Source organism: Cnephaeus nilssonii (assembly GCF_951640355.1).
Source record: "Cnephaeus nilssonii genome assembly, chromosome: 5".
Taxonomy (NCBI): Eukaryota; Metazoa; Chordata; class Mammalia; order Chiroptera; family Vespertilionidae; genus Cnephaeus; species Cnephaeus nilssonii.
In genome coordinates, this window is record NC_137076.1 from 54,213,611 (window position 1) to 54,238,578 (window position 24,968).

Sequence of the window (24,968 nt, forward strand, 5' to 3'; positions counted from 1 at the left end):
AGCCGGAGGCTTCTAAAAGGCCTGGTGCACCAGCGGACAGGCACCCAGCTCCACCACGAAAAGCAAAAGCATGTAGGGGACCCTACACGTGCATGATTCAATCATGCACTGGGCCTCTAGTATGCAGAGAAAAACCTAGGAGATTTCAGACCTCACCCACCAGATGGTTACAGATGTAAAAGAATGACTGTACGAAGTGCTGGTGAGGATGTGAAAGGCTAGGAGCCCTCAGACTCTGCAGCTGCCAAATAAAGCTTAATTGGAGTGATTCCACTCCTTAGCTTATACTCTAGGGCAGGGCTTCCCTGTACTGTATTAAAGTCTGCATGTTCTCACACACACTTTAACATGCAAATGAATTTATGAAAATGGAGATTCTGATTCAGTAGATCTGTGTCGGGTCCTGAGCACCTGCATGTCTATCTAGCTGCCAGGTGATGAGGATTCTGCTAATCCAGGGACCGCACTTCACTAGAACAACCCTAGAGCACCTCTGGGACGTATGCACCAGGAGGCACATGTAAAAATGATCATAGCAGCGTTGTCTGTAATAACCCAAACTGTAGACCATTCAAACGTCATCAACAGGACAGTGATGAATACATTGTGGTAAATGCATCCACAGGAGGAGTATATAGGAAGAAAGGGAAGCAGCTACATCTACATGCAGCAACATGGGTGGGTTTTATTAAAATAATGTTGAGCCCTGAAAGCAAAATACAAAAGTATTTTGATAGATCAAGTTCAAATAAAAAGGTAAAGCTAAACTTTATAGTTTAATACCTTGGTAAATTTACTTTTGAAAGACAAAGAGAGTTTTATAAGAAAAATTGGGAAAGTAGCTGGCTCTTGGGGGAGCAAAGTACTTTGCCTATGAAGGAGGGATCCTGGGGTGGTGGCATATACATTGTTTCTGGTATAGAGTGGTCCACTGTTTGTTAAATCTGTGCATATAACATTTTCTGTGTTCTTCTTCATGTATGTTACATTTCACATTTTAGATTTTTAAAAGGAGCAATTCACTAGGAATGCATGCTGTGTATATATTCTGCTAGTAGCTTGGGAATAGGAAATCTTAAGGTGACCACTGGCCCAGCTTGCCCTGGACTGAGCAGATTTTCAGGATGTATCACTTTTAGTGCTAAAACAGAGGCCATCATGGGCAAATTATAATGGTTGGCCACATACAACTATAGAGCACTTTATCATCATAGAGCCCATCTGTATATATAAAAGGCTAAGTGACCAACTGTCCGTCCATCTGACCGTCTGACCGACCAGCTGGTACATATGAGGTGCACTGGCAATTTAAAAATAAACATTTATTTATCAGTCATTGTTTTTATCAGTGTTTTTATATCATGTTTTTGTTTCTATATCATGTCTTTGTTGTTTTTATATCATGTTGTTATTATTTATTAACCAATTTATATATTATGTTCATATACATTTTACTAATTTTCTTTCATCTCTGACACTTCCATTATAGAGAAAGGGCAAATAGTGATATTAAAATATTTTGTATTTTAATTTTATAATACTCTATTATATATACTATTTTGACATGTAATTTTTTGCAGTAACGTAATTATCGCACAAATCTTTCCTCTAATTAATTTCCTTTCAATGTGCATGAATCTGTGCACTGGACCACTAGTCTTTATATGTAAAAAACTAACAACCAGAAGGACTGGTGGCTATAATGCCAATTGTGGCCAGTGAACCAGCCCGATCAGGGGGTGGGGCCGGCTGGCCAACCTCCCTCAGCCCCTCCCCACAGCTAGCCCTACCCCTGATCAGACTCTCCCACCCCAATTGAGGGGAGGATGGACTGCCAACACCCCTCGGCCCTCCCCCTGGCCAGCCCTGCCCCTGATCACCCTCACACCCCATAGGGGGTGGGGCCGGCTGGCCAACTTCCTGCAGCCCCTCCCCCCATCTGGCCCCATCCCAGATCAGCCCCCCCAACCCAATCAGGGGCAGGGCCAGCTGGGGTGGGGCTGGCCAGCCAACCTCCCACGGCCCCTCCCCCAGCCAATGACCTCAATCAGCCCCCCTACCCCATTCGGGGGTGGGGCCAGCTGGCCCACCGCCCACATCCCCTCCCCAACACCAGCCCCACTCCCAACTGTCCCCCCAATTGGGGGCGGGGCCTGCCTGCCAATTGCCCACAGCCCTTCCCCCCAGCCGACCTGGCCCTGATGGGGCCCGATCAGAGAGGACTGGCTGGCCAACCTCCCGCTGTCTCCTCCTTCTGACAGGCCTGGCCCCAATTCGCCTCGATTGGGGCCGGGCTGGCCAGACCCCACCCATGCACAAATTCGTGCACTGGGCCTCTAGTTAAATATAAAAGACTCAGCCCAGCCTGCCCCCTCTCACAGTCCGGGAGCCCTCAAGGGATGTCCTACTGACAGCTTGGGCCCGCTCCCCATTGGGAGCGGGCCTAAGCCGCAGTCTGGCCTCTTGCTGTGGGAGGCAACTGGACTGATCAGGGGAAGGTACCACCCCCATCACCTGCCACTGCTGGCCGCCACAGCCGCCAAGGTGTTTTCATCAACACAGACTCCAGTCCCTTCACCACGAAAAAATGACAACTTTCTTTAGGCATTTTTAAGATGTCTCTTTCATAGGATATGATATTTCTTTCTTTTTTTAAATCCTCACCTGAGGATATTTTTCCATTGATTTTTAGAGAGTGTGGAAGAGAGAGGGAAAGACAGAGAGAAACATCAATGTGAGAAGGACACTTTGATTGGTTGCCTCCTGCATGAGCCCCGGCCAGGGAGGAGCCTGCAACCTAGGTACATGCCCTTGATCAGAATTGAACCTGGACCCTGCGGTCCACAGGCCGAGGCTCTATCCACTGAGCCAAACCGGCTAGGGCAGGATATGACATTTCTTAGCCCTCCAGCAGTGGACCTTTGTTTTATACTCTAGGAGTGAGGTGGAAAAACCCTAGATCACCTTCTGGGGTTCTTATTACCCAAGTTACCAACAACACTGCAAGTAGTGTACCGGGAGTTTAGCCAACGAGCGGTCAGAAAAGGTGTTTCCTCTGCAGCTCATGCACAGAGGCAGGACTGCTGGTGTGCGGCGGCTGGCAGGCCCACCTGTCTCTCTCTGCTCTGGGCCTGCTCAAGCCACTGTGGCTTGCCTCATCTCCCATGCAGTCCCCTCTAGCCCACCTGCACGCGCAGCGTCCTCCTGAGCTGTTGTGACATTACAGTGTCCTGGACAATTTGCATATTACCTCTCTCTCTCTCTCTCTCTCTCTCTCTCTCTCTCTCTCTCTCTCTCTATATATATATATATATATATATATATATATATATGTATATATATATATATATATATGAACATCTCATCAGTTATCGTAAAATTATGCTAGGAAATATACCACTAGAAAGACAAAGTCTTTAAACTCAAGGTTCAGAATATAAAGGCTAACCCATTGGAGGGCTTTACTCGTACTTGGCATCTCTGGTTATAGCAACTAGGGAAGGGCCACAGTGTTAAAAAAAAATGTGTTGCATTTCTTAAGAAACTGCTGGTTACCCACTCTTGTTTTACCTGGCCAGCCTATCTGGATATCAGGGGCCACTTCTGGATTTTACCAGGGTTCTCACCCTTTCACCCGCCTGTCTGCCTAAACAGTGCTTTGTGCTAACTCTCAGGGATTTCCAAAGAGTATTTGAGTGCCTTGAGAATGTGGAACTCAAAGCCCAAACCCCTCATTTTTATCATTACTATCTGCTTCTGAGGAATAGAAATCCTTCCACCCCTTGCTAGACACACTCATCATCCTTCAGTGTCAGCTCAAGTGCCCATTGTCTGTGGGCTATCCATGGACCTCCATGGCAGAGTTGCTTCATCTTCGAGTGAGCCTCCACCACAGGTATTTGTTAAGAACTTAACCCCAAAGTGGTAGTAAACTCTGTTTATTTACTTTTCCCTCCTAGACTGTGAATTTCTCAAAGACTGGGGCTATGTCTTGTTCATCCTGTATTCTCAACACTGGATTGTATTTGATCCACTGAGCCTGGTACATAGTAAGCAGTCAGCATTTAACTGCACCTAGTAAATGTGAACTAAATACCTGTTGGGTTTGTAGATTTTTAAAACCAAAACCCTGTGTTGAACTGAAATGCTAGGTATAGTAATTCCTTTGGCACTGAAGAAAAGCATACTGTGTTATTACTAATATGCCTATAGTGTAGTAAGTTGGGGGTGTGTGTGAAATTGGGTTTACAGTTGTGAGAATGAAAAACACAGAGTTAATTCTTGTATTATTATTTATTAATGATTATATTATTTTCCATACAAACAACTGTTAACCTATTTTGCCCCCCTGCCTTGAATTGTTTGCCTGATTGAGTATAGCTATAGTAAATAACACTTTTGATTTTTTAAAAAAGTAAAGAAAGTGTAAAAAAAGTAAAGGAAAAAAAGGTAAGTACTGATCTGTAGGTAACTCTTATTGAATAAATGTCTTAGAACATAAACCCCTCAAGGGCAGGTACTACGTTTGTGTGAATTCTGCTAGGTAACCACCACATTTATTATTCTTAATTTAAAGGTATGTGTTCTCTCTCTCTAAAACATATGGCATATGTGAGACAATTTTATGGACCAGTAGACATGTTTGTGTGCCCTAAATATAGTTTTGAATCAATCCTAAATCAAGGAGAACTATTCATTACTGTGTCCTAACTCATAGGGAAACCAAAGTCAGTCATTCTTCAAATTTAATATCCTGGAACAATATCCTGGTGATCTAAAATATACTTTAAACCAATGAGAATCTCTGTTGTATTTGGATGATTGAGCTTTGAAGGAGCTCCAAATTTTCCTGTGCAGTGCATGAGCAGGGTTTATAGTTTAGATAGATGAAGGCAATAACTGTTGAGATCACAGAATTTCAGTTCTTTGCTAAAGGGGAAAAAGAATACTTTTGTCATTCCTGACTGCTTTGCAAAAGGTAAAATATTTCATTGCTTTTAAGTTGGAATTAATTTTTAGCAACCATTCAAAGAATCTATTCAATTACACACCAATGGGCATGAAAATGGATTTCCTATTTTATGACCCTTCATTTTTTATCAGTTTGTACTAAGCTATGTCCACTGGGAAATATAGTGTATATAAGGGATGTTTCTTTCAAGCATTTCATACATATGAATCTTTTAAACATGAGGTAGTGAAACTTGTGCTGGCAAAATATACTACAATTCTATGGCTTAAAGACAAATAAATAAAAGCTGAGGTGGTTGGACTTGAAGATTCACTGGGGCTTAAGCAGTTCTTCAAAGTGAAATTTATTAAATGTCATATTAATTACTGTACCTTTATTCTTATAAAGCAAATCGCTGTGAAGCCATTTTATGAAGGTGATTTTTCTCTGTACTCCCTGTTTGGAATATTTTCTCTTGAGTGTGCACACTGAGAGTTTATCTTTGTCTACAGATAGCCATATTTCTTAATGTTGGTTAACTTACTACAGTGAATTTGAACTAATTTTTATTTTATTTATTTATTTAAAAATATATTTTATTGATTTCTGAGAGGGAGGGAGAGGGAGAGAGAGATAGAAACACCAATAATGAGGGAGAATCATTGATTGGCTGCCTCCTGTGTGCCCCACACTGGGGATTGAGCCCATAACCCAGGCATGTGCCCTTGACCAGAATCAAACCCGGAACCCTTCAATCCACAGGCCAATGCTCGATCCACTGAGCCAAACCAGCTAGGGCTGGAACTAATTTTTAGAATACAAAAAAGCAATATCTTATTTTTCAATTTGCCTTTTTTTAAAGGCAGTTTTGCAACCAGATTTGCAATCCTCCTTTTACACCCAATGTAGTTTCTTTGGCATTTTAAACATTGGAATTAATAATTCATGACCATAGAAAATTGCACATATGTCATAGAATATTTTGCAGGCTCATCTGACTGAAGGAATAGAAGGCTAAAGCATAGAAACAAGGATAATTGAATAACAAGGATAATTGAATATTATAAAGTTTTCTTTTTCTGAGTTTCTAATTTTTGGTTTAAATTCCTCTGTTGGGCAAAATTTGGTTTGGAAATATATTGAAGAAATATAAAATACTCATGCATTTTTTTCTTATTGTGTTAAAAAAAGAGACCATTTTTTCCCATTTATAAAAGAAGAAAACACACAGGCTTTTAAAAAGAATTCTAATGTTTTTCGTGATCTTAATTGACCTCAATCATTTTCATTTAATTATATGTGAATGAAAATGTTTATCCACATATAATTTTTAGAACATAAATTTTTTTAAATGGTAGTTTTTTTTTTCTATTTTCAGAGTTTCTGAAATAGCAACAAATAAAAATATATAGCATTTTGTGTGAGATTCTACTACAACAGGTCTTTTAAAAACATTTACTTTAGAATTAATAAATTGATGTGGAGGAAAATAGTAAGTACCATGCTTAAATAAAATTACAGTAGTTTTATTTTATTCTTTTTAGTTATAATTCTTTTCTTTCTCTATTGTTTTGTTTTATTGAATTTTTAAACCTCAATTAAAATGAGGACAAATATTTTCTGAAGGAAGCCTTTAGAAAAGAATAGGAGAGTCAGTATGGATGCTCCTGGGTGTCTGGGCTTCTAAGCATTCTCTGCTTACCAAGTGAGTCCACATTTGGCCTTTAAACACTTACTCAAACTTCAGCTCTTCTCTCCTTGCCTGCTTCTGTGGTGGTCATCTCCTGCTCCCACAGTTTGCCCAAGGTTAGTTGTTTTCTGTCTCTCCTTAGAAGAGCTTGCCAACCTTGTATAGTAGTTCATCAAGTTGCTCTGTGACCTCAGCTCTGTGATTGACTCAAAAAAAAATTATGATTTTGTAGACTGGCTTGTTCTCATTGTTAGAGTGGGAAATATTTTTGTGTGATTTTCTATTTTTAAAGTGAAAGATGATTTGACTTTGGGTGGTGGGCACACAATGCAACATACACATCTTGTATCATAGAAATGTACATTTGAAACCTACGGTATATGTTCTTATTAGCAAATGTCACATCAATAAATTTAATAAAAACAAAATTAAAAGGTTATTACTTATAGGTATTTGTTTGTTGCCATTTTTATTCTTTATGCCTGTGTTCCTTCTTCCCCATCTATTTCATCTTTTTACAGCAGTCCTTTTAGCATTTCTTGCATTGCTGGCTTGGTGGTAATTGAAAGGTTCAGAGTGTGCCAGGGTCAGACACCCATGACATGAGGCCATAATGTATCAAAATATATTTTTATTCCAGGCACCTGGGTGCAGGTAGGATGAGTCCAACAAAAAAGAGTTAGCAGAGAGTCAAGGGAGAGAAAGGTTTTTATTAACTAAGCCGTTCCTGCTGACATAAGGGTCCGGTTCCTCCCAGCAGTTATTTAGGCTATGTGGTGCTCAAGGTTGCAAGCTTTCTGCAAGATATCTGCTAAGCACAATAAGTTTTCTCTGCCCCATTTTATTCTCTTTTACCCTTTCAGTAATAAATTCCCTTAGACTTTTTTTTTTTTTTTTTTTTTTTTTTTTAGTCTGTGAAGCTCCTGATTTCACCTTTAGTTTTGAATGATAGCCTTGCTGGTATAGTATTCTTGGATTCATTCCCTTACTTTGCATCACTTTGTATATTTCATTCCATTCCCTTCTGGCCTGAAGTGTTTCGGTTGAGAAATCAGTTGATAGTCTAATGGGAGATCCCTTGTAGGTAACTTTCTTATATCTCTTTGGCAGCCTTTAAAATTCTTACTTTGTCGTTGATGTTTGCCAATTAAATTATGATGTGTCTTGATGTTGGTTTTTGGGGGTTCATCTTGTTTGGGACTCTGCTTCTTGGACTTGTGTGACTTTTTTTCTTCCCAACATCAGGGAAGTTTTCTGTCATTATTTCTTCAAAACAATCAACAAAACAATAAGAGAGCCCACTGCATGGAAGAACATATTTGCCAATGTTATCACTGATAAGGGTTTACTCTCCAAAATTTATAAGGAACTCATACAAGTCAACAAAAGGAAGATAAACAATCCAGTCAAAAAATGGGCAAAGGGCCTAAAAAGATAATTTTCAAAAGAGAACATACAGAAGGCCAAGAGACATATGAAAACATGTTCAAAGTCACTAATCATCCAAGAGATGCAAATCAAAACAACAATGAGGTACCATCTTAAACTATCATAATGGCTATCATCAACAAATCAACAAATGACAAGTGCTGGCGAGGATGTGGAGAAAAAGGAACCCTCCTGCACTGCTGGTGGGAATGCAGACTGGTGTAGCCACTGTGGAAAACAGTATGGAGTTTCCTCAAAAAATTAAAAATGGAACTCCCATTTGACTTAGTAATCCCACTTCTAGGAATATATCCCAAGAAATCAGAAACACCAGTCAGAAAGGATATATGCACCCATATTTTCCTAGCAGCACAATTTACAATAGCTAAGATTTGGAAATAGCCTAAGTACCCATCAGCAGATGAGTGGCTTAAAACACTGTGGTTCATCTACACAGTGGAATACTATGCAACTGTAAAAAAAAAGGAACTTTTACCATTTGCAACAGCATGGATGGAACTGGAGAGCATTATGTTAAGCAAAATAAGCCATTGGAGAAAGATAAATATCACATGATCTCACTCATATGTGGGATATAATGATCAACCTAATTTGATGAACAAAAATAGATCCAGAGACATAGAAGCATTGAACAGATCATCCAACGTAAGAGGGAAGGCAGAGCAGGGGTGAGGGTAAGAGATCAACCAAAGGACTTGTATGCATGCATATAAGCATAATCCATGGACACAGACAGTAGGGGGGTGAGGGCATCTGCTGGGGGGTGGGAACGGCTGGGGAGAGGTCAACGGGGAAAAATTGAGACCTATGTAATAATTTAAACAATAAAGAATAAAAACAAATAAAAATAGATAAAGTGAACTCTACATACCTTGAGATTTTGAAATGATATTCCTTAATATTGTACCAAAATGGATTTTATTTTCTCTCATTCTTTTTGCTCTGGGCTCAACTTCTCAGAATCTGTTTCATATCTTACTAGAATTAGTACTTATCCTAAGTTAAGAAGAACATATAAATACTTCTCCACTTGAAAGAGTGAAGAATCATGAGTTAAAAACCAGGATTGGAATCTCAGCTGACTGATACATTGTGAGCTTCTTTTTTATTTTATTTTATAAAATGGGAGAGGTATTCCCTATTTTATCTATTTCTCATTGGATATGAAGCTCAAATAACATGGTATATGTAGAAGCTATTTTTAACATGCTAAATAGGTATGCTATTGGTAAATAATTTTCAGAAGGGGGCATACATAATTAATACTTGAATCTTTGAAATGAATTTTCTTTTAAAAAATATTTTTTTTATTGGTTTCAGAGAGGGAAAGAGAGAGAGAAACATCAATGATGAGAGAAAATAAATGATCAGCTGCCTCCTGCATACCTCACACTGGGACTGAGCCTGCATCCTGATATTATAATACTGATAATAGTTTATGGTCTTGTGGAGGTATGGTAACCAGAGCATATTTTATATGCAGGAATAATTGAGAAATATTAAATAAGCATCTACTCTGTTACTCTCTTTGATGCTGGAGAGACACTGATAAACATAACGAAAGTTGTTGATCTTGTAGAGCTAATATTCTAGTGGAAAAGATGGACAGTAAACAAATATCTGATGCTCTGCTCTACCTGAGGAAGATTCTGGCCTAGGATTTTACAGTGTTTTCAACAAAGCTACTGTGTGAGGACTTGGTGGGGATTTTGCTTAGCTGAGCTTCTTGACTTTATTGTCTAATTCTATTCCTCCTTTTTAAAACCAGATCTTGCCAGACAAAAAGGTATTGTTATTCATGTTTTGCTTTGTGGCCTGGCTCTCTTTTCCTCATGATTAGTTTTTATTTTCCCATTTTAAAAAAATATTTATTGTTGAAAGTATTATATATGTCCCCGTTTTTCCCTCATTGACCTCTTCTAGTCCACCTCCATCCCCCTGATGATTAGTTTTTTAATTCAACATTTTCCTCGCATTATAAAAGTTTATGCATTTGGAATAAACAGGTACAACCATTTTATTATAGAAAACATAAATATATACAAAAATAAAGTAGTATAGTAAATATACATGTACCCATCATCCAGCTTCAACAATATGGACTAGTGGTCATTTCATTAATGTACCCTCTCAGTTCCCTTGTCAGCTTGGATAATTTGAAGTAAATTCCTTGATATCCATCCATAAATATTTTTTCAGTTTTATTATAAAAATATAAGGAATCCCCTTTTAAAAATATTTTTTTTATTGATTTCAGAGAGGAAAGGAGAGGGAGAGGGAGGTAGAAACATAAATGATGACAGAGAATCAATTGGCTTCCTCCTGCATGCCCCACACTGGGAATTGAGCCCACAACCAGGGCATGTGCCCTGACCAGGAATTGAACCATGACCTTCTGGTTTATAGGTCAATGCTCAACCACTGAGTCATGCTGGCTAAGCAGGAATCTCTTTTTAAAGCACAACCAAAATATTTTCTCATTTAATATCCAGTAATTGTTCAAATTTTTCATCATTTTGACAGAGGCTTTATAGAGATGGAGTTATATTGTTTTGGTTTCATCTTTTATAGGGGTTAAAGATGATTTTTATAAGTATCCATAATGAAAGTGAAGATGTTATTTGAATTTTTAAGGCAAAGGGATAAGGCTTTGTGGTGTTTTTTTTTTTTTTTAATGTTTTGAAAGCAGAGCATGTAAAATGCTCTGTGAGGTGCTTAGGGATACAAATAGATTGTAGACATCTGTCATGTCTAAATAAGTTATAGTGTTGTGACTGAGTTAAGACACTAGGAAACGTAACCCACAATACTGATGTTGACCTATATTCTGTCCCAGTGGTGGATGCGTAGTCCTCAGCATTCACGACCATTCATATTGGCTTATATTATTAGTGAGGAGATTGCAAGGCATACTTTTCTTAATACTGAAAACATAAAACTGAAAATTAATTTTTTTAAATCATTAGAATAGATTCAGGGGTATTGTTGTCATCAAGCCAGTCATATTCCTTTTAATTCCAAAATGCATTTATGAGTAAAGAGAAAAAGATGGTGTTTTGGCTTGGTCTTGAGGGTTTGGTGTGCTTGGGAAGGTGGAGACTGGTTAGGGTGTGTTATGAGGTTATAATAGTCAGGGTTCTTGAGAAAAACAGAGCCAATAAGATCTTTCTCATTCTCTCGAGATAGGTATAGCTATAGATTTATATCTATCTATATAGATAAACATATATTTGTATCTTTTGTTTCTCTCCATATATGATTTCTTAAAATCAATCAATTTCTGTCTCTCTGTCTTTCTTTCTTCACCCCACAATGTATGGGGAGATTTATATTAAGACATAGTTCATGCAATTGTAGAGCAAGTTCAAATCTGCAGTGAGGCCTGGCCACGTAGCTCAGTGGTTGAGTGTCGACCTATAACCCAGAAGGTCACTGTTGGATTCCCGGTCAGGGCACATGCCCGAATTGCGGTCTCAATCCCCAGTGTGGGACGTGCAGGAAGCAGCTGATCAATGATTATCTCTCATCATTGATGTTTCTCTCTCTCTCTCCCTCTCCCTTCCTTTCTGAAATCAATAAAAATATATATTTTTTAAAAATCTGCCGTAAGGGCTGTCAGATTGGAGACCTGGGAAAAGTTGATGTTGCAGCTCAAGACTAAAGGCAGTCTGCTCATAGAATTTTCTCTTTTTCAGGGAAGGTCAATCTTTTGCTTTTTTTAAGTCCATCAACTGTTTGGATGAAGCCCACCTATACTATGGAAGGCAATCTGCTTTACTCAAAGCAGATTTAAATATTAATCTCATTAAAAAAAAACCACACACACCTTCATAGCAACATCCAAATATGTTTGACCAAATATCTGGACACTGTGTCTTAGACAAGGTGGCACATAAAGTTAACCACCATAGGTGGAGACTATGGCATAGGCAAATGAGTGGGATGGACTTTATACTCTTTTAGGTTAAGGCAAGCAGAGCACTTTAAGTAGAGAAAAGATTCAGGTTTGGACATATTAATTAGCAAAATCAGTAAGATGAATTAATAAATAAACTTAATTTTATCCTCAATTTTTCTTAGTTTTCACAAAATAATACATATTATGTTGCTGAAAAGAACCAAATTTTATTGAATTTTATCTGTTGATGTGTAGGAGTAAGAAGACAGAGCATCTGTGAAATATTTTATTAGTACAGTCAATTTTCATTTATTGGTAATAATGGAAACAGGGCCACATGGCTACTGAGATTCACAAAGAACATTTAACACATTAATATTCAGGATTTTCATTATTCACCCAGAATGTAGATTTTACATATATTTTTAACAGGGAGAAACATTTATGTTTTATCTTTGCTTCCTTTCTAATGATGATTGAAAGGACTGAAAAGAACAGGTAGAAATTGGCTAATCTTTAAACCCAGTAATTGTTAACTGGTAATCATGATAATGGGAAGTTCATGTTGTTAGCTTATTTCACTAATCTTGTCTGTTATATTTATGTGATATTTGCTGTAGCTTTATAGATTCAGTCTTTGTGAATCTCTGTACTTACTTACCTCTCCGCTAACCACCTGCTTCTGTTCATTCACTTAGTATTTAAAGTGCTAAATATAAGATTTGATTGTGTTAGATCTATAATACTCTGCCTATAACTTTGTTAAGTTGCCAGCAATCATATATGGTCTATATACTTTTTAAGGTGACAAGCTAGCTCTCTCCTAGCTACGACTAGGAGAGTAGAAAAAAAGTGGGGTGAAACATTTGGAATAAATACACAGACATAAGCAGGGCTAAAATGCAGTTCCATAATTATCCTTTTTTTTTTTGTCACCAAAATCTTATTTCTTTCCTTGAATATATTACTTTAACAAGCTTTTAGTAAAGATAATGATACATTAATGAACTTCAGTCTTCTGACAAGGCAATCATCAAAGACAGATGGAAATAACTAAAAATTAACGATCTTCCTTAGAGAATTAGATTATTGTTTTTATTTTATATAAAGGCCAGCCGATTCCAGAATTTGCACAATGATTCTACTGCACGCATAACCTGTGAAGAAATAAAATACCAAAGATTTGTGACAAAACATTTTGTAGATGGGTTTTGTTCACTAAAGCTTAATCATCTTTTTTTTTATTACAAAACAAATGTATCTCCGTTATAGATCGTCGGGAAGGCCAAACATTTATGTCAGGCTCCTTATAACTGAAAGGGAGCAGCATATGTGTTTTCCTTTAGAGATGGAGCATGGATGTGAACGCATTGCGGAAAGTCATCCCCTTGGCCCCACAGCCATTCTATCATCCAGTTTTCCCAACACTGGGAGTATCAACCTGCTTTGGGGGGAAGTAGAGAAGTTGCTGAACCTCTCAGCTAACCACCTGCTTCTGTTCATTCGCTTAGTATTTAAACTGTTAAATATAAGATTTGGTTGTGTCAGGTTGTTTCCATTTGGTGTAGAGACCAAACTGGGCAGAATTTAAGCCAGGCGTGTTCAGTGTGCTCACCCTCTCATGTCCAACTCAGATGTGTTTGTCTCAGGCTCATGGACTGCTTCCTAATTGAGCCCTCTAAAGCTCAGGCAGCAAGTCTGTTTTCACAGGCAAAACATGGATTAAATCCTATAGCAACTGGTATGAGGAAAAAACTAATTAGGATAGCTTTCCTGAAAAGGTGGCCATATGTGAGTCAGGTACTTAGGATTTGTGAACCCCACATTCAGCCAAGTCAGAGAAGAATATAATACAGACAAAAATTTGACCGTACAAGAAGTTGTCACTTCCAGCATATTGGTGTGTTTTTGTTTAATCCTTTTGTTTATGGATTTTTTTGTTTATAATTAGAAGCATAAGATATAAAATATTTTCAATGTTATAGTTATCTTGTAAAAACCTTCAGAATCAAACATTTTGTTTATATAAAGTAATCCAATGCATGTATATACTGTAATTTATCTAAACAATCTTCTATTACTGAACATTTATGTTATTTCCAATGTTATTGTTGTGCTGTGGGTCCATAGACCACCTCCAGGTTCGATGATTTGCTAGCAGGACTCATGGGTCTCAGTATGTACTGATACTCACAGCTAAGGTTTATTATAGTGCAAGGATACAAAGCAAAATCAAGAAAGGAAAAAGGCACATGGGTGAGGTCCAGAGCAAACCAGGAGCAAGCTTCCAAGAGTCCCCTTCCAGTGGAGTCACACGGATGCACTTCATTCCTCCAGCAATGAGTGAAGTGTTGTAAATGGAGAAACTCTTCAGAGACTCAGCACCCAAGGCTTTGATTGGGGAATGGTCACATAGGTGTCTTCAGGGTGTTGGGTATATTTGAGAATGAGTTTCTTCCTGGCCTTTATACATTGAAGACAATTTGGTTATAAAATTTCTGTTTCACAATTTTTCTTTTTTCCTGGAATTTCTGTTGGTGGTGTTCTAATATTCATGGTTCTTTGGTTGTTTCTTAGAAGAAATTTGAGAACAAACATAACTGTAAACTTTTGAGATGTTTTTTTTTTTTAAAGAATATTTTATCGATTTTTAGAGAGAGAAGATGGAAGAGGGAGAGAAAGAAACATTGATGTGAGAGGTCAACATAGATCAGCTGCTCCTGCATGCCCCCTACCCAGGGTCTTGCAACCTGGGCATGTGCCCTTGACCAGGAATTAAACTGACAACTCCTGGTACCTGGGACGACACCCAACCAATTGAGCCACACTGGCCAGGGCAAGATGTTTTTATCTTTCTAAATATGTATATATTTTTTTGGTATTCTTATAATTACATTTTCTTATTCTTGTAATTTTGCAGAATGTACTTGCATACAAATGTCTTTTAATTTAATTTTTTTCTAAAACACTATTCACCCCAATATTGAGAAGATGCACATATTTTTTTTCAGCTCTGGAAATTAATATTCAATAGTGTATGTTTTCTTCATTTCTGATTGTTCTGGTTTTATCCTCAGCAATGTGTATGATTCCTTTGATAGATATTTATTTTTTTCTCCTCTTTAATCTATAATCTTCTCCCTTGTAATTTTCATCTTTGGATACTTTTTTTTTTGCATTGTAGGAATGCTTGCCAAATCCAATCATTTGATATTCTACACTGTCTTTAACATCTCTACTAATTCTGAAGTGCATTTTAGTTCTGCCATTATGTATTTGGTTTTCTTGTGTTTCTTGCCTTTTTAAAAACTCTCATTTCAGTCACTCTATAAATATTACTATTTTCTTAAGTTTTTGCTTATTTTCTCCTTATTGATTTTGTTCTCTGTTTTAAAGAGTTGGCTTGTTATAATATAGTGAAAATCTCAACACTTTTCTAAAAAATTTTTGGGAGGGCCTAGTAGAATTTTTTAAACTTTTTATTTTGAGATAAGTGTAGCTTCCCATGTAGTCAGAAGAAATGCTACATAGTGATCCCATGTGTCCTTCACCCTGTTTTTCCCAGGTCTTATAAAAGTACAGTACAATGTTGCAACCAGAATTATTTTAATATTTAAAAGTGTTTTACTATATTTTCATAATTGAAGAATATATTTGTTTCCTAGGGCTGGTTAACAATTTATCACAAACTTGGTAGCTTAAAGCAATACAGTTTGAGGCCAGAGCTCCAAATCAGTTTCACTGGACTAAGTCAAGATGTCTGTAGGACTAATTTCTTCTTGAGACTACAGAAGGATCTGCTTTGTGTTTTTGTTTTGCTTTCCTTTTGTCTTTTCTAGCTTCCAAATACTGCTTGCGTTTCTCTGCTCATGACCTCTTCCTCAAATCACTGCAATCTCTTGCTTCTGTCATCAGAGTTCCTTCGCCCCTTCCGTAGTCAAATCTCTTTTACGGATAGTTATGATTGTGGATAGTCAAGATTCTCAATTTAATCATGTTTGCAAAGCTGTTCTTGCCTTAAAGGTAGCAGTTACAGGTGCCAGGGATTAGGACATGAGTATCTTCGGGGCCATTGGTTGTTCCATCTAACACAGGGACCTTTCCCCTTGTGTGACAGTCACGTGGGCTTCCAGTTCAGAATGATCTGGGTTCACCCAAGGACTTACCCACTGTCTGAACTTCGGGATGTTTTCTCCTCTCTTAAACTGGGGATAAACTCAGCATCCACCTCATGGGGTTACTGTGCAGACTAGATCAGGTAATGTATGTAAAGTATTTAGCAATAAATGTTAGCTATCATTGCCAGGATCAATGTAGGCCCCAGTGTGTTTACTCTGCTCTGAATAAGGAGAAATTGATCTATGTAAAATAAGTGATTACAAGTAGAACAGGTGACTTTTTCTCGTTTGCTCTACTTTCACTTGGGTGCATCTATTACTTTTTCTAGTTCTGTATTTGATGAGTAGGTGTCAATGTTCACCTTCTCCAACTAATTCCCAGTAACCTGCAAACATCCATTTGGAATAGTTTGGCTCTGCTGAGTGGGGACTTTCCAGTTCTACTCCTTCGTTCTTTCTTATATTTAGCAATTCAGCACATAAAAGTTACAACACCCATTATGCATGGTTATCAAGACCTGCCAGTCCCACCCTCTGAACAGAGCTCTTTCCTTACAATAGAACTATAGTAAATCCTGGCACTACGGTCAGGATTACTTCCTTTCCTAGTTGTTTCTTTGGAGTTGTATTGTCCAAGTGGATTGTGATGGACGAGGGTATGGAGAAGAAAGTGAGTCTTCAAAAGCAGCACCAACATTGTGAAAAAATGTTTTTTTTCTTTATTTTTTTCCTTGAGAGCTATTAAGATTCTAACATCTTTCAGGTGGGATAGGGGTTTTATTATTATGTAAAGGTCATTGATGCTTTCCTCAATTCATTTCCAGCGTCCTAATTAAAGAACACTGTTTTTCTCATCTGCATATTGGTGAATGGTCAGACTTAATGAATGTTTTGTGACCTTGAGATTTTCATCTTTTCCTTTACAGTTGTAACATTTTAGTGGGACTGTAAAGGAAGTGCCTTAAAGCCAAAGGTAACAAGCCATATTGAGCCATAAAGCATGATTTTCTTTGCGTGGCTTTTATTCACTATTAACTTAGAAGCATCTGCCAAAGTTGTTCAAATACTTGGCAATTTAGAAAGATATGCAATAATGATGCCACTGTTCTGTATTATATCCTGATCAGAATGAAGTTCTCATATGGATTTTTTAAAACTCTACATTAAATTTGTCCTGCTTCTTAGTATTTGCTCTGTCTACAAACAACTGGTCTCAACAGATAAGCTAGGAAAAGCATTAAAGGTATGTCTCACCTGCTGTCACTCAGCACATACTTAAGTAAAAGTATTAAATAGATCTAGTACAAAAGGAGTTACCCACATTTCTTAGATCTTTTACAAAATAATATTTGGGAGCCATGACTATTAACTGGTATTTAATAGATATACATAGTTAGCCTCTTTTATATTTTTACTGAATTCTTTTGGAAACAGTTCATTATAAAGAAATGCAAGAAGGTACATAGTTTAAGTAATTTTAGAGTACATATTGTTCATTTTTTACTATAAATGAACAATATGAATTGGTGTAAACGGACATTTCAGTCATTGATTCTAAAATATGAACTAATAAAACACATGGAATTCAGCTGCCCAAGCGGGCTTCTGCGGTTTGATTATTCAAGTGATTAAGATGCTATTTGTCAACTCTAGTTTACCACCCCTCTTAATTATATAGATAATCAGACCAAGAACTGCTAATTCTGTCTCCTAACTATTAATTGTTTGTAATTACCTACAGATTAAAACAGCATGTGCAATTAACTCAAAGACTTGATTGTTACAAGGGAATTGATCAAAGGGAAACGACAAGCTTGGCATAAAAGAGGCTGTAGGGACAGCACCACTGAAGCCCGTGCTGTCTTAGGCTCTACCATTGTCCGCCTTAAGGGCATCGCCTTTCATCTGTACGTCTTCAGCTCTGTCGGAGGCCATTGCATAGACTATTTCTTATGAACAGTTGGTTTCTGAGACAGTATATTTAAAAAGTTTGACTTCCATTGTTTTTGGTTCTTTAACTGTTATTCAGGTGACTTGGATCAATCTATCCATTTGCAAAGTGGAGGAAATATTTGTAGCTTCAAAGATTATAGAAGTAGTGGATGTTTTAACTAGTGAGGGATGTTTCTTTCCTCCCTCTCTCCCTCCCTCCCTCCCTCCCTCCCTCCCTTCCTTCCTTCCTTCCTTCCTTCCTTCCTTCCTTCCTTCCTTCCTTCCTTCCTTCCTTCCTTCCTTCCTTCCTTCCTTCCTTTTTCTTTTTTTCCTCATTCTCATGGCAATATCACTGTAGTGTACAATCTTATCAGTTTTCTGTCTGGCATCTGAGTAACCTAAGTTTCTAAAATAATGATGCTTATTATATTTTAAGAAATATCTCCCTCCTGTGTAAATAATTGGCTCATTGTTAACTACATAAATTTGACTAAAAATAGGAAGTAAAATAAAAAGCTATACCCAACTGAAATGTGCTTATAAACTATTACTATTATAAACATCAATATGATGCTAGAAATTGAGGGAAGATAGTCTGGTGAAAACTAATATTTGGTCCTAAAAAAAAAGTAGAATTAAAAGAAATTTAACATTTTTCCATTTCTTCAGATATTAATGTCAGTTGCACTGTATGGGACCTTTCATTCTTACCAGTTTTGCTGATGTCCTTTCAATCTGTTACTGGTAGAAGTGGGGATCCGTTTCCCCACTGAGTGATGGGGTTGATATCTCTATGATATCTTGAGAAAAAGAATTTTCTGAGACTCACATGGGAGATGAGTGATTTTTATTCACGTGGAATTACATCCCTGGGTTTCTAAAGTACCATTTCCCTCAATCCAGTCCTGGAGGAAGTGCAGGTGGGAATTCAGTAGAGCTAAAAGCAAATCCAGTGTCCAAAGTTTCCATTTCATGTTGGAATTGGGTCCAGTGTAGCATTAGGCTAGTTGCAGTCCATGAGTCCACAGTGTGGGGTTCACATGGCTGTGGGCCCATGTGGGTGAGTACAGGATCGTGAGAGCGCAAACCAAGATCAGCCAAGTGGTCTAAGAGTGCAAGAGAGGGAACTCCTTGGTTTAGGAGTTCTCAAATCTTCCTGTGCCTGCAGTGGCCATGCCTACTCTGACCAAAGACCTATTCCCAGGTGTGACTGACAGGAAAGTACCTTCCTGATTTTACCCAGACTTTACTGGGCATACATGTATTTTCCACCCTGTCTAGTCCTTTCCCCCAGCAATCTGAAGGGAATAGACCTGGGAAGTGTTAAACTGCAGCTTCCTGGCAGAGTTGCTCAAATAGCATGCCTATACAATTTGGCCTTAACTTTATTTACTCCTTTCCTGTTATGAATAACTAGGTTAATTACAATGGTGTCAAATCAATGACAAATCAGTCTATGTACATTCATTGAACATATGCTTGGGGCACAGCTTTACATTCAGTTTTTTTTGGGGAATACAAAGCAAATGAAAGACTTTTAAGTCTAGATAGGGAAATAAGATACGCAGAACAAAACAAAATAACATGACTAATGGTATAATTTTTCAAAAAGACTAAAAAAGTATTGAGGAAATGAAAGCCATAAAGACATTAATATGGGTAGTATTTAACAAATACATTCCAAATTAGCAGTTATTTAGCTAATAACTCCTTATTAACCTGATATTATATTTTCCTAGATTTGTTTAATCTCAGAGTATTTTATTCTTATTGCTAGTTGATAAATTAGAATTACTGATAACATTTCTTATTTTTTTCATCTATCAATATAGATACTACTCTTGTTCTTTTCCCCTCACCCCCAAATCTTCTCTCTCTCTTCCCCCCACCCCCTAGAATTCAGAATCTTTATTTCTTCATGGCATTATCTGTTAGATTGTTGGTTCTCTGAAGGGTTTGTGAAGATTTAGTGTGATGTATGGCTTTGGTCTTCTTTAAACTGTCAGCTTATAACTTTCAACTGACATTGATGAATAAACCAGAATTTGTGGCATGCCACCTTCCGTGCCTGGCTTTTGAGGAGGGGTCATTAGCATAATATCAGTGTGTGGATGATTACCTTGAGGATTTTAGTGGAGGCTTTACTGCTTCCTTAAGTGGAAAAGTTATAGCTACATTTTCTAATCTGATACCTATAGACGGAAGAAAATAATGCATGGTTTTCTGAATAATGCGTGGGTAAACAAGATAAAATATTTGAAATGCTCTGGACTCCCTTGGTGAAATAAGTTGTATAACATTTAGCGTCATTTTGGATTGGGCTCTTCAATGATCAGGACAATTTCATTCGTGAGATTTACCATCCTGAGGCTAATTCTTGTTCACCAGTGTTTACATAGCTACCTTAATCACATTGCTAATGAAGTAGAAGTACAGAGAAGTTCCAAGGAAGATATTGTCCTTGCCCTGAAAGAATTTATACATTTAAAAAGAGTGGAAGAGAGGCAAATTATCTAAAATATGTGAGAACACTTATTGTAGAAGTTCATTAAGGGAAGTGGGTGGACCTGGGATAGTGTTAGTGAGTCAGAGTGCTCCAAATTAGTCAAAAAGCTTCCTAAGAAATCTGTGGGCTTACACATCTCTTTTCTTTTAATTTTTAATTTTTTATATTTTATTGACTTTTTACAGAGAGGAAGAGAGAGGGATAGAGAGTTAGAAACATCTATGAGAGCGAAATATCGATCAGCTGCCTCTTGCACACCCCCTACTGGGGATGTGCCCGCAACTAAGGTACATGCCCTTGACCGGAATCGAACCTGGGACCCTTGAGTCCGCAGGCCGATGCTCTATCCACTGAGCTAAACCGGTTTCAGCTGGGCTTACACATCTCTAAAAACTCCTATGCTTTTCTTTTATATACTCCTGAGTCTATAAGAGTCCTCAAAGTATAAGATGTATGGCCTTTCTCTTCTCAGATACTTATATTTGCAGGTTCTCTGTAATCTTCCCATTATTGACATTTATTTCCAGAGAAAGACAAGTACCCTATGATTTCCCTCATATGTGGAATCTAATGAACAAAATGGACTATCAAGCAAAAGAGAGAGAGATCCATAGACAAAGAATAGGCTGATAGCTTTTTATTGGGGGTGTGTGAAGGGTTGGGGGATATAGAAAGATTGAGGGGAAAAAAGATAAAAAACAAACCAAAAACTTCATGGACGTAGACAGTGTGGGAATTGCCAGGGAGAGGTGGGGAAGAGGGAGGTGGAGGAAGGTACTGGGAGGTAAATGGTGATGGAAAGAAATTTGACTTGGGTGGTGAACATATACTACAGTGTACAGATGATGTGTTGTGGAATTGTGTACCTAAAATCTGTATAATTTTGTTAATCAGTGTCACCTCAATAAATTCAATAAAAAGGAAAAAAAAGTGATAAAACCTTTCATTTGATTATATTATGACTAGAGGCCCAGTGCACAAAATTTGTGCACGGGTAGGGTCCCTAGCAGCTGCTGGCTGCCGGCTGGGTCCTCCCTGTCCCGGCTGCCTGCTAGGGCCTTCCTTTGTTCCGTTCCTCCCCCTGGTGGTCAGCGCACATCATAGCAAACAATTGAACTCCTGGTTCAGTCGAACTCCTGAGGGGACACTTTGCATATTAGGCTTTTATATATGTAGATGCCTCTTCTAGAGATTTTGCCTTTTCAATAGAGGTCAAGAGTCTTTTTAACTGAAATGAAAGAAATACCTATAAAATTAAAATGGTCTAGGCTGTGCGTATATCATTTGTTTAGGATGTCTCTGAGATAACATCACATATTATTTTATGTTACTACTCTGCCTCCCTATGAGACACTTAACTTATGATCTTGTAAGTAAATTAAAGCAATGTAATGAAAGAATTTATTAATTTTGAGTTTTCTCTAAATTTATATAAAAGCTAGTGACCTGATGTATGGATTGATGCACATTGAAAGGAAATTAATTAGAAGGTGGCTGGCAGGGTGGGACTGGGCGAGACGGGCCGGACACACCCTGGAGCCAACCTCCCGTGGTCCCTCCCCAGCCAGCCGCACCTGGGGTGGCGCTGCAGCTCAAAGGCCTCTGTGGAGTGAGCAGGGTCCCTCAAGCAGGTGGGGTCCCTCGGGCTTGCCTATGGGGATCAGGCCAAAACTGGCTCTCTGACATCCCCCGCTGGGTCCCTGAGTACGAGAGAGCACTCTGCAAAGTTGCTGTCATACAGGGTGTGAAATGCAAACACATGTGTGCAGTAAGCCAGTTGGACCCAGCAAAAACATAACCCATGGCCAAATGTGGAATCATGCAGCCCCAGGAGGAACTGGGCTCCCTCCTCTCTGGTTACGGGGTGTGTCACCCGAGAACTGCCACTGCCAAGTCACCACAGCTCGGCTGCTCCTATGTTGAGTGTCTGCCCCCTGGTGGTCATTGTGTGTCATACCTACCGGCCTGTCAAACCATCAGATAGTCAGACGGTTGCTTAGCCTTTCATATATATATAGGTTAGCTAGTCTATGGATGACTGTAGTAAATTGAAAGTTCAGCAAAGAATATCCTATATAATAAAGGGCTAATATGCAAATCGACCGAATGGGGGAACAACTGGTTGCTATGATGCGCACTGACCACTAGGGGGCAGACACTCAATGCAGGAGCTGCCCCCTGGTGGTCAGTGCACTCCACAGGGGGAGCGCTGCTCATCCACAAGCTGGGCTCAGGCTGGTGAACGCAGTGTTGGTGGCCGGAGCCTCTTCCGCCTCTGAGCAGTGGGGAGCAGGTCTTAGCCGGCAGTCAGACATCCCCTGAAGGGTCCTGGACTGTGAAAGGGCACAGGTCAGGCTGAACGCCCCCCCCCCCACACTGCATGAATGTCATGCACTGGGCCTCTAGTACGTATATAAATATGTATTAGAAAGAAAAGTGGAAATCTGAAAATAATTTGACTCGTTTGAATGGCAGAATTGAATTGAATTTTTTTTCTTTTTAAAATGATTTATTTTTCTGAGAAATAAATCTTAAGTCACCTACTCCTCATTAAAAAAAAAAAAAAAAAGCACATTTTCCGTATAAATCCCATGTAACAACTGACATAAGAGAGAAGAAACACGTGGTATACCTTTTGATCTCTCAACCTATTTACCTTAAATACTTTTAATACTTCCATTTATTTTGCAATTTCAAACTTGTGCCTTCATAATAATTTTGAATTTTCTTTTAAAGTACTTACATTAACAGGAGAGTTTTCCTTTTATTTTTTAAGTGCTATTCACAAATATGATTTTGCTCTGAGTCTCGTTTTAAAACAGAAGTCAATGTTTTTGAAGAGAAGGGAGTTAGAAGAAGGAGCCTATTAATTTTCTGATGGGCACACTGTATGCAATAAAAACACGAGGGCTTTCCTGTGTGAGCAAGACAATTAACTGAAGTCTTTCTCTCTCTGCAATGCTATCGCTCCATTTCTTTGATTAGATAACAAGATGTGATTTTAATACAGAATAATGGGGCCATAAAGATGATTTACTTTCCTCTTAGTAATATTAAGCAGTATGATCAGTGTGTACTTTTCCTGGATAAATATTGTTTTAACCTGCAATGATATTTCTAACAGAAAAAACATTGTGCGATTGGAGAGGAATTGTGTCGATAAAGCCTTCCCGCCTGGCTCCTGATTCCAGTTTGCCCAGTGACTCCGAGTATAGTACTGTAAGTGTTTATAAAATTGAACATAGAGTTGAATTACCATTTTCCTGGCAAAATATTGGGTTAATTTTGATATAACATGTGAAATTTTTACTATGGACCTATTTCATTTCTAAAATGACTCTTTATTAAAATTCATCTTTTTCTGTTATTATATCTTATGTACATCTTGTTGATCACCTTAACTCAGAAATATGTGTCTTAATTTTTAGTTGAAGAACACTAATAGCCAAAGCAATAATCACAATGGTTTGCCCCAAATATAATAGCAACTATTTTTGTAATGGTATATGGACTATCAAGAAAATACTATCATGTTGGCCAATGGAGAATAAAGACATTTGTTAGGAGTGTGAGAATTTGAGGACTAAAAAATCCAAGGGCAATTTCATGACCACACATTGACGGTTTACTGAAAGAGGACCCGCTAAACAGGAACATGGGAATCTGTGTCTTGAAAATGGAATCAGGGCTTCACTTTAAGTTCATCTGTTCATCAGGGCAAGTTCTAAGATGTCTCTATGTAAACAGTAGAAGAAAATTCTGATTCTGACATCTTTAGTAACAATTTCTTAAAAGATTACAAAATGCTATTTTATAACATTGTGTCTCACAGTGTCTGCATAATGTCTGGGTTTATTTCATCTCCTATGTGTTCCGTTTTGGGTATGAATGTGTCTATCTCATCCTTTATGTCTTTTTCTCTCTTTTCATATAACTATATTATTTTTTTCTTTTTGACTTGTCATTTGCATTGGTATGCATAGGCTGCTGTAGAAATTACCACAGACAGCCCTAGCTGATTTGGCTCAGTGGATAGGGCTTGCGGACTGAAAGGTCCTGGGTACAATTCTGGTCAAGGGCATGTATCTCGGTTGCAGGCTCAATCCTGGCCCTGGTCGGGGCGCATGCTGGAGGCAACCAATGGATGTGTCACTCTAGCACTGATGTTTCTCTTTTGTGTCTCTCCCTCTCCCTTCCACTCTCTCTAAAATCAATGGGAAAATATCCCCGAGTGAGGATTAGCAACAACAAAAAAAAATTACCGCAGACAGGTTGGCTTAAAGGTCAGAGATTTATTTTTTGAAGTTCCAAAGTCTGTCAGTTCAAAGCTAGCATGGCTGGTTTCTCCTGAGGCTTCTTTCTTCTTGGCTTGCTAACAGTTGCCTTCTTGCTGTGTCTTCATGTGGGTTTTCTTGTGTGTGTTT

At 38.2% G+C, this 24,968-nt stretch overlaps 1 protein-coding gene across 1 annotated transcript in view; it reads left to right on the forward strand.

Moving 5' to 3' along the window:
- The window catches only part of IQCM (IQ motif containing M), a gene marked incomplete at both ends in the record, with an annotated part of 278,350 nt that overhangs the window by 85,065 nt on the left and 168,317 nt on the right, over positions 1-24,968 (forward strand). Inside the window, one exon of the mRNA XM_079770258.1 lies at positions 23,669-23,763. Within this exon, the coding sequence (XP_079626384.1) occupies positions 23,669-23,763 (95 nt within the window). The remainder of the gene's footprint in view (positions 1-23,668; positions 23,764-24,968) is intronic.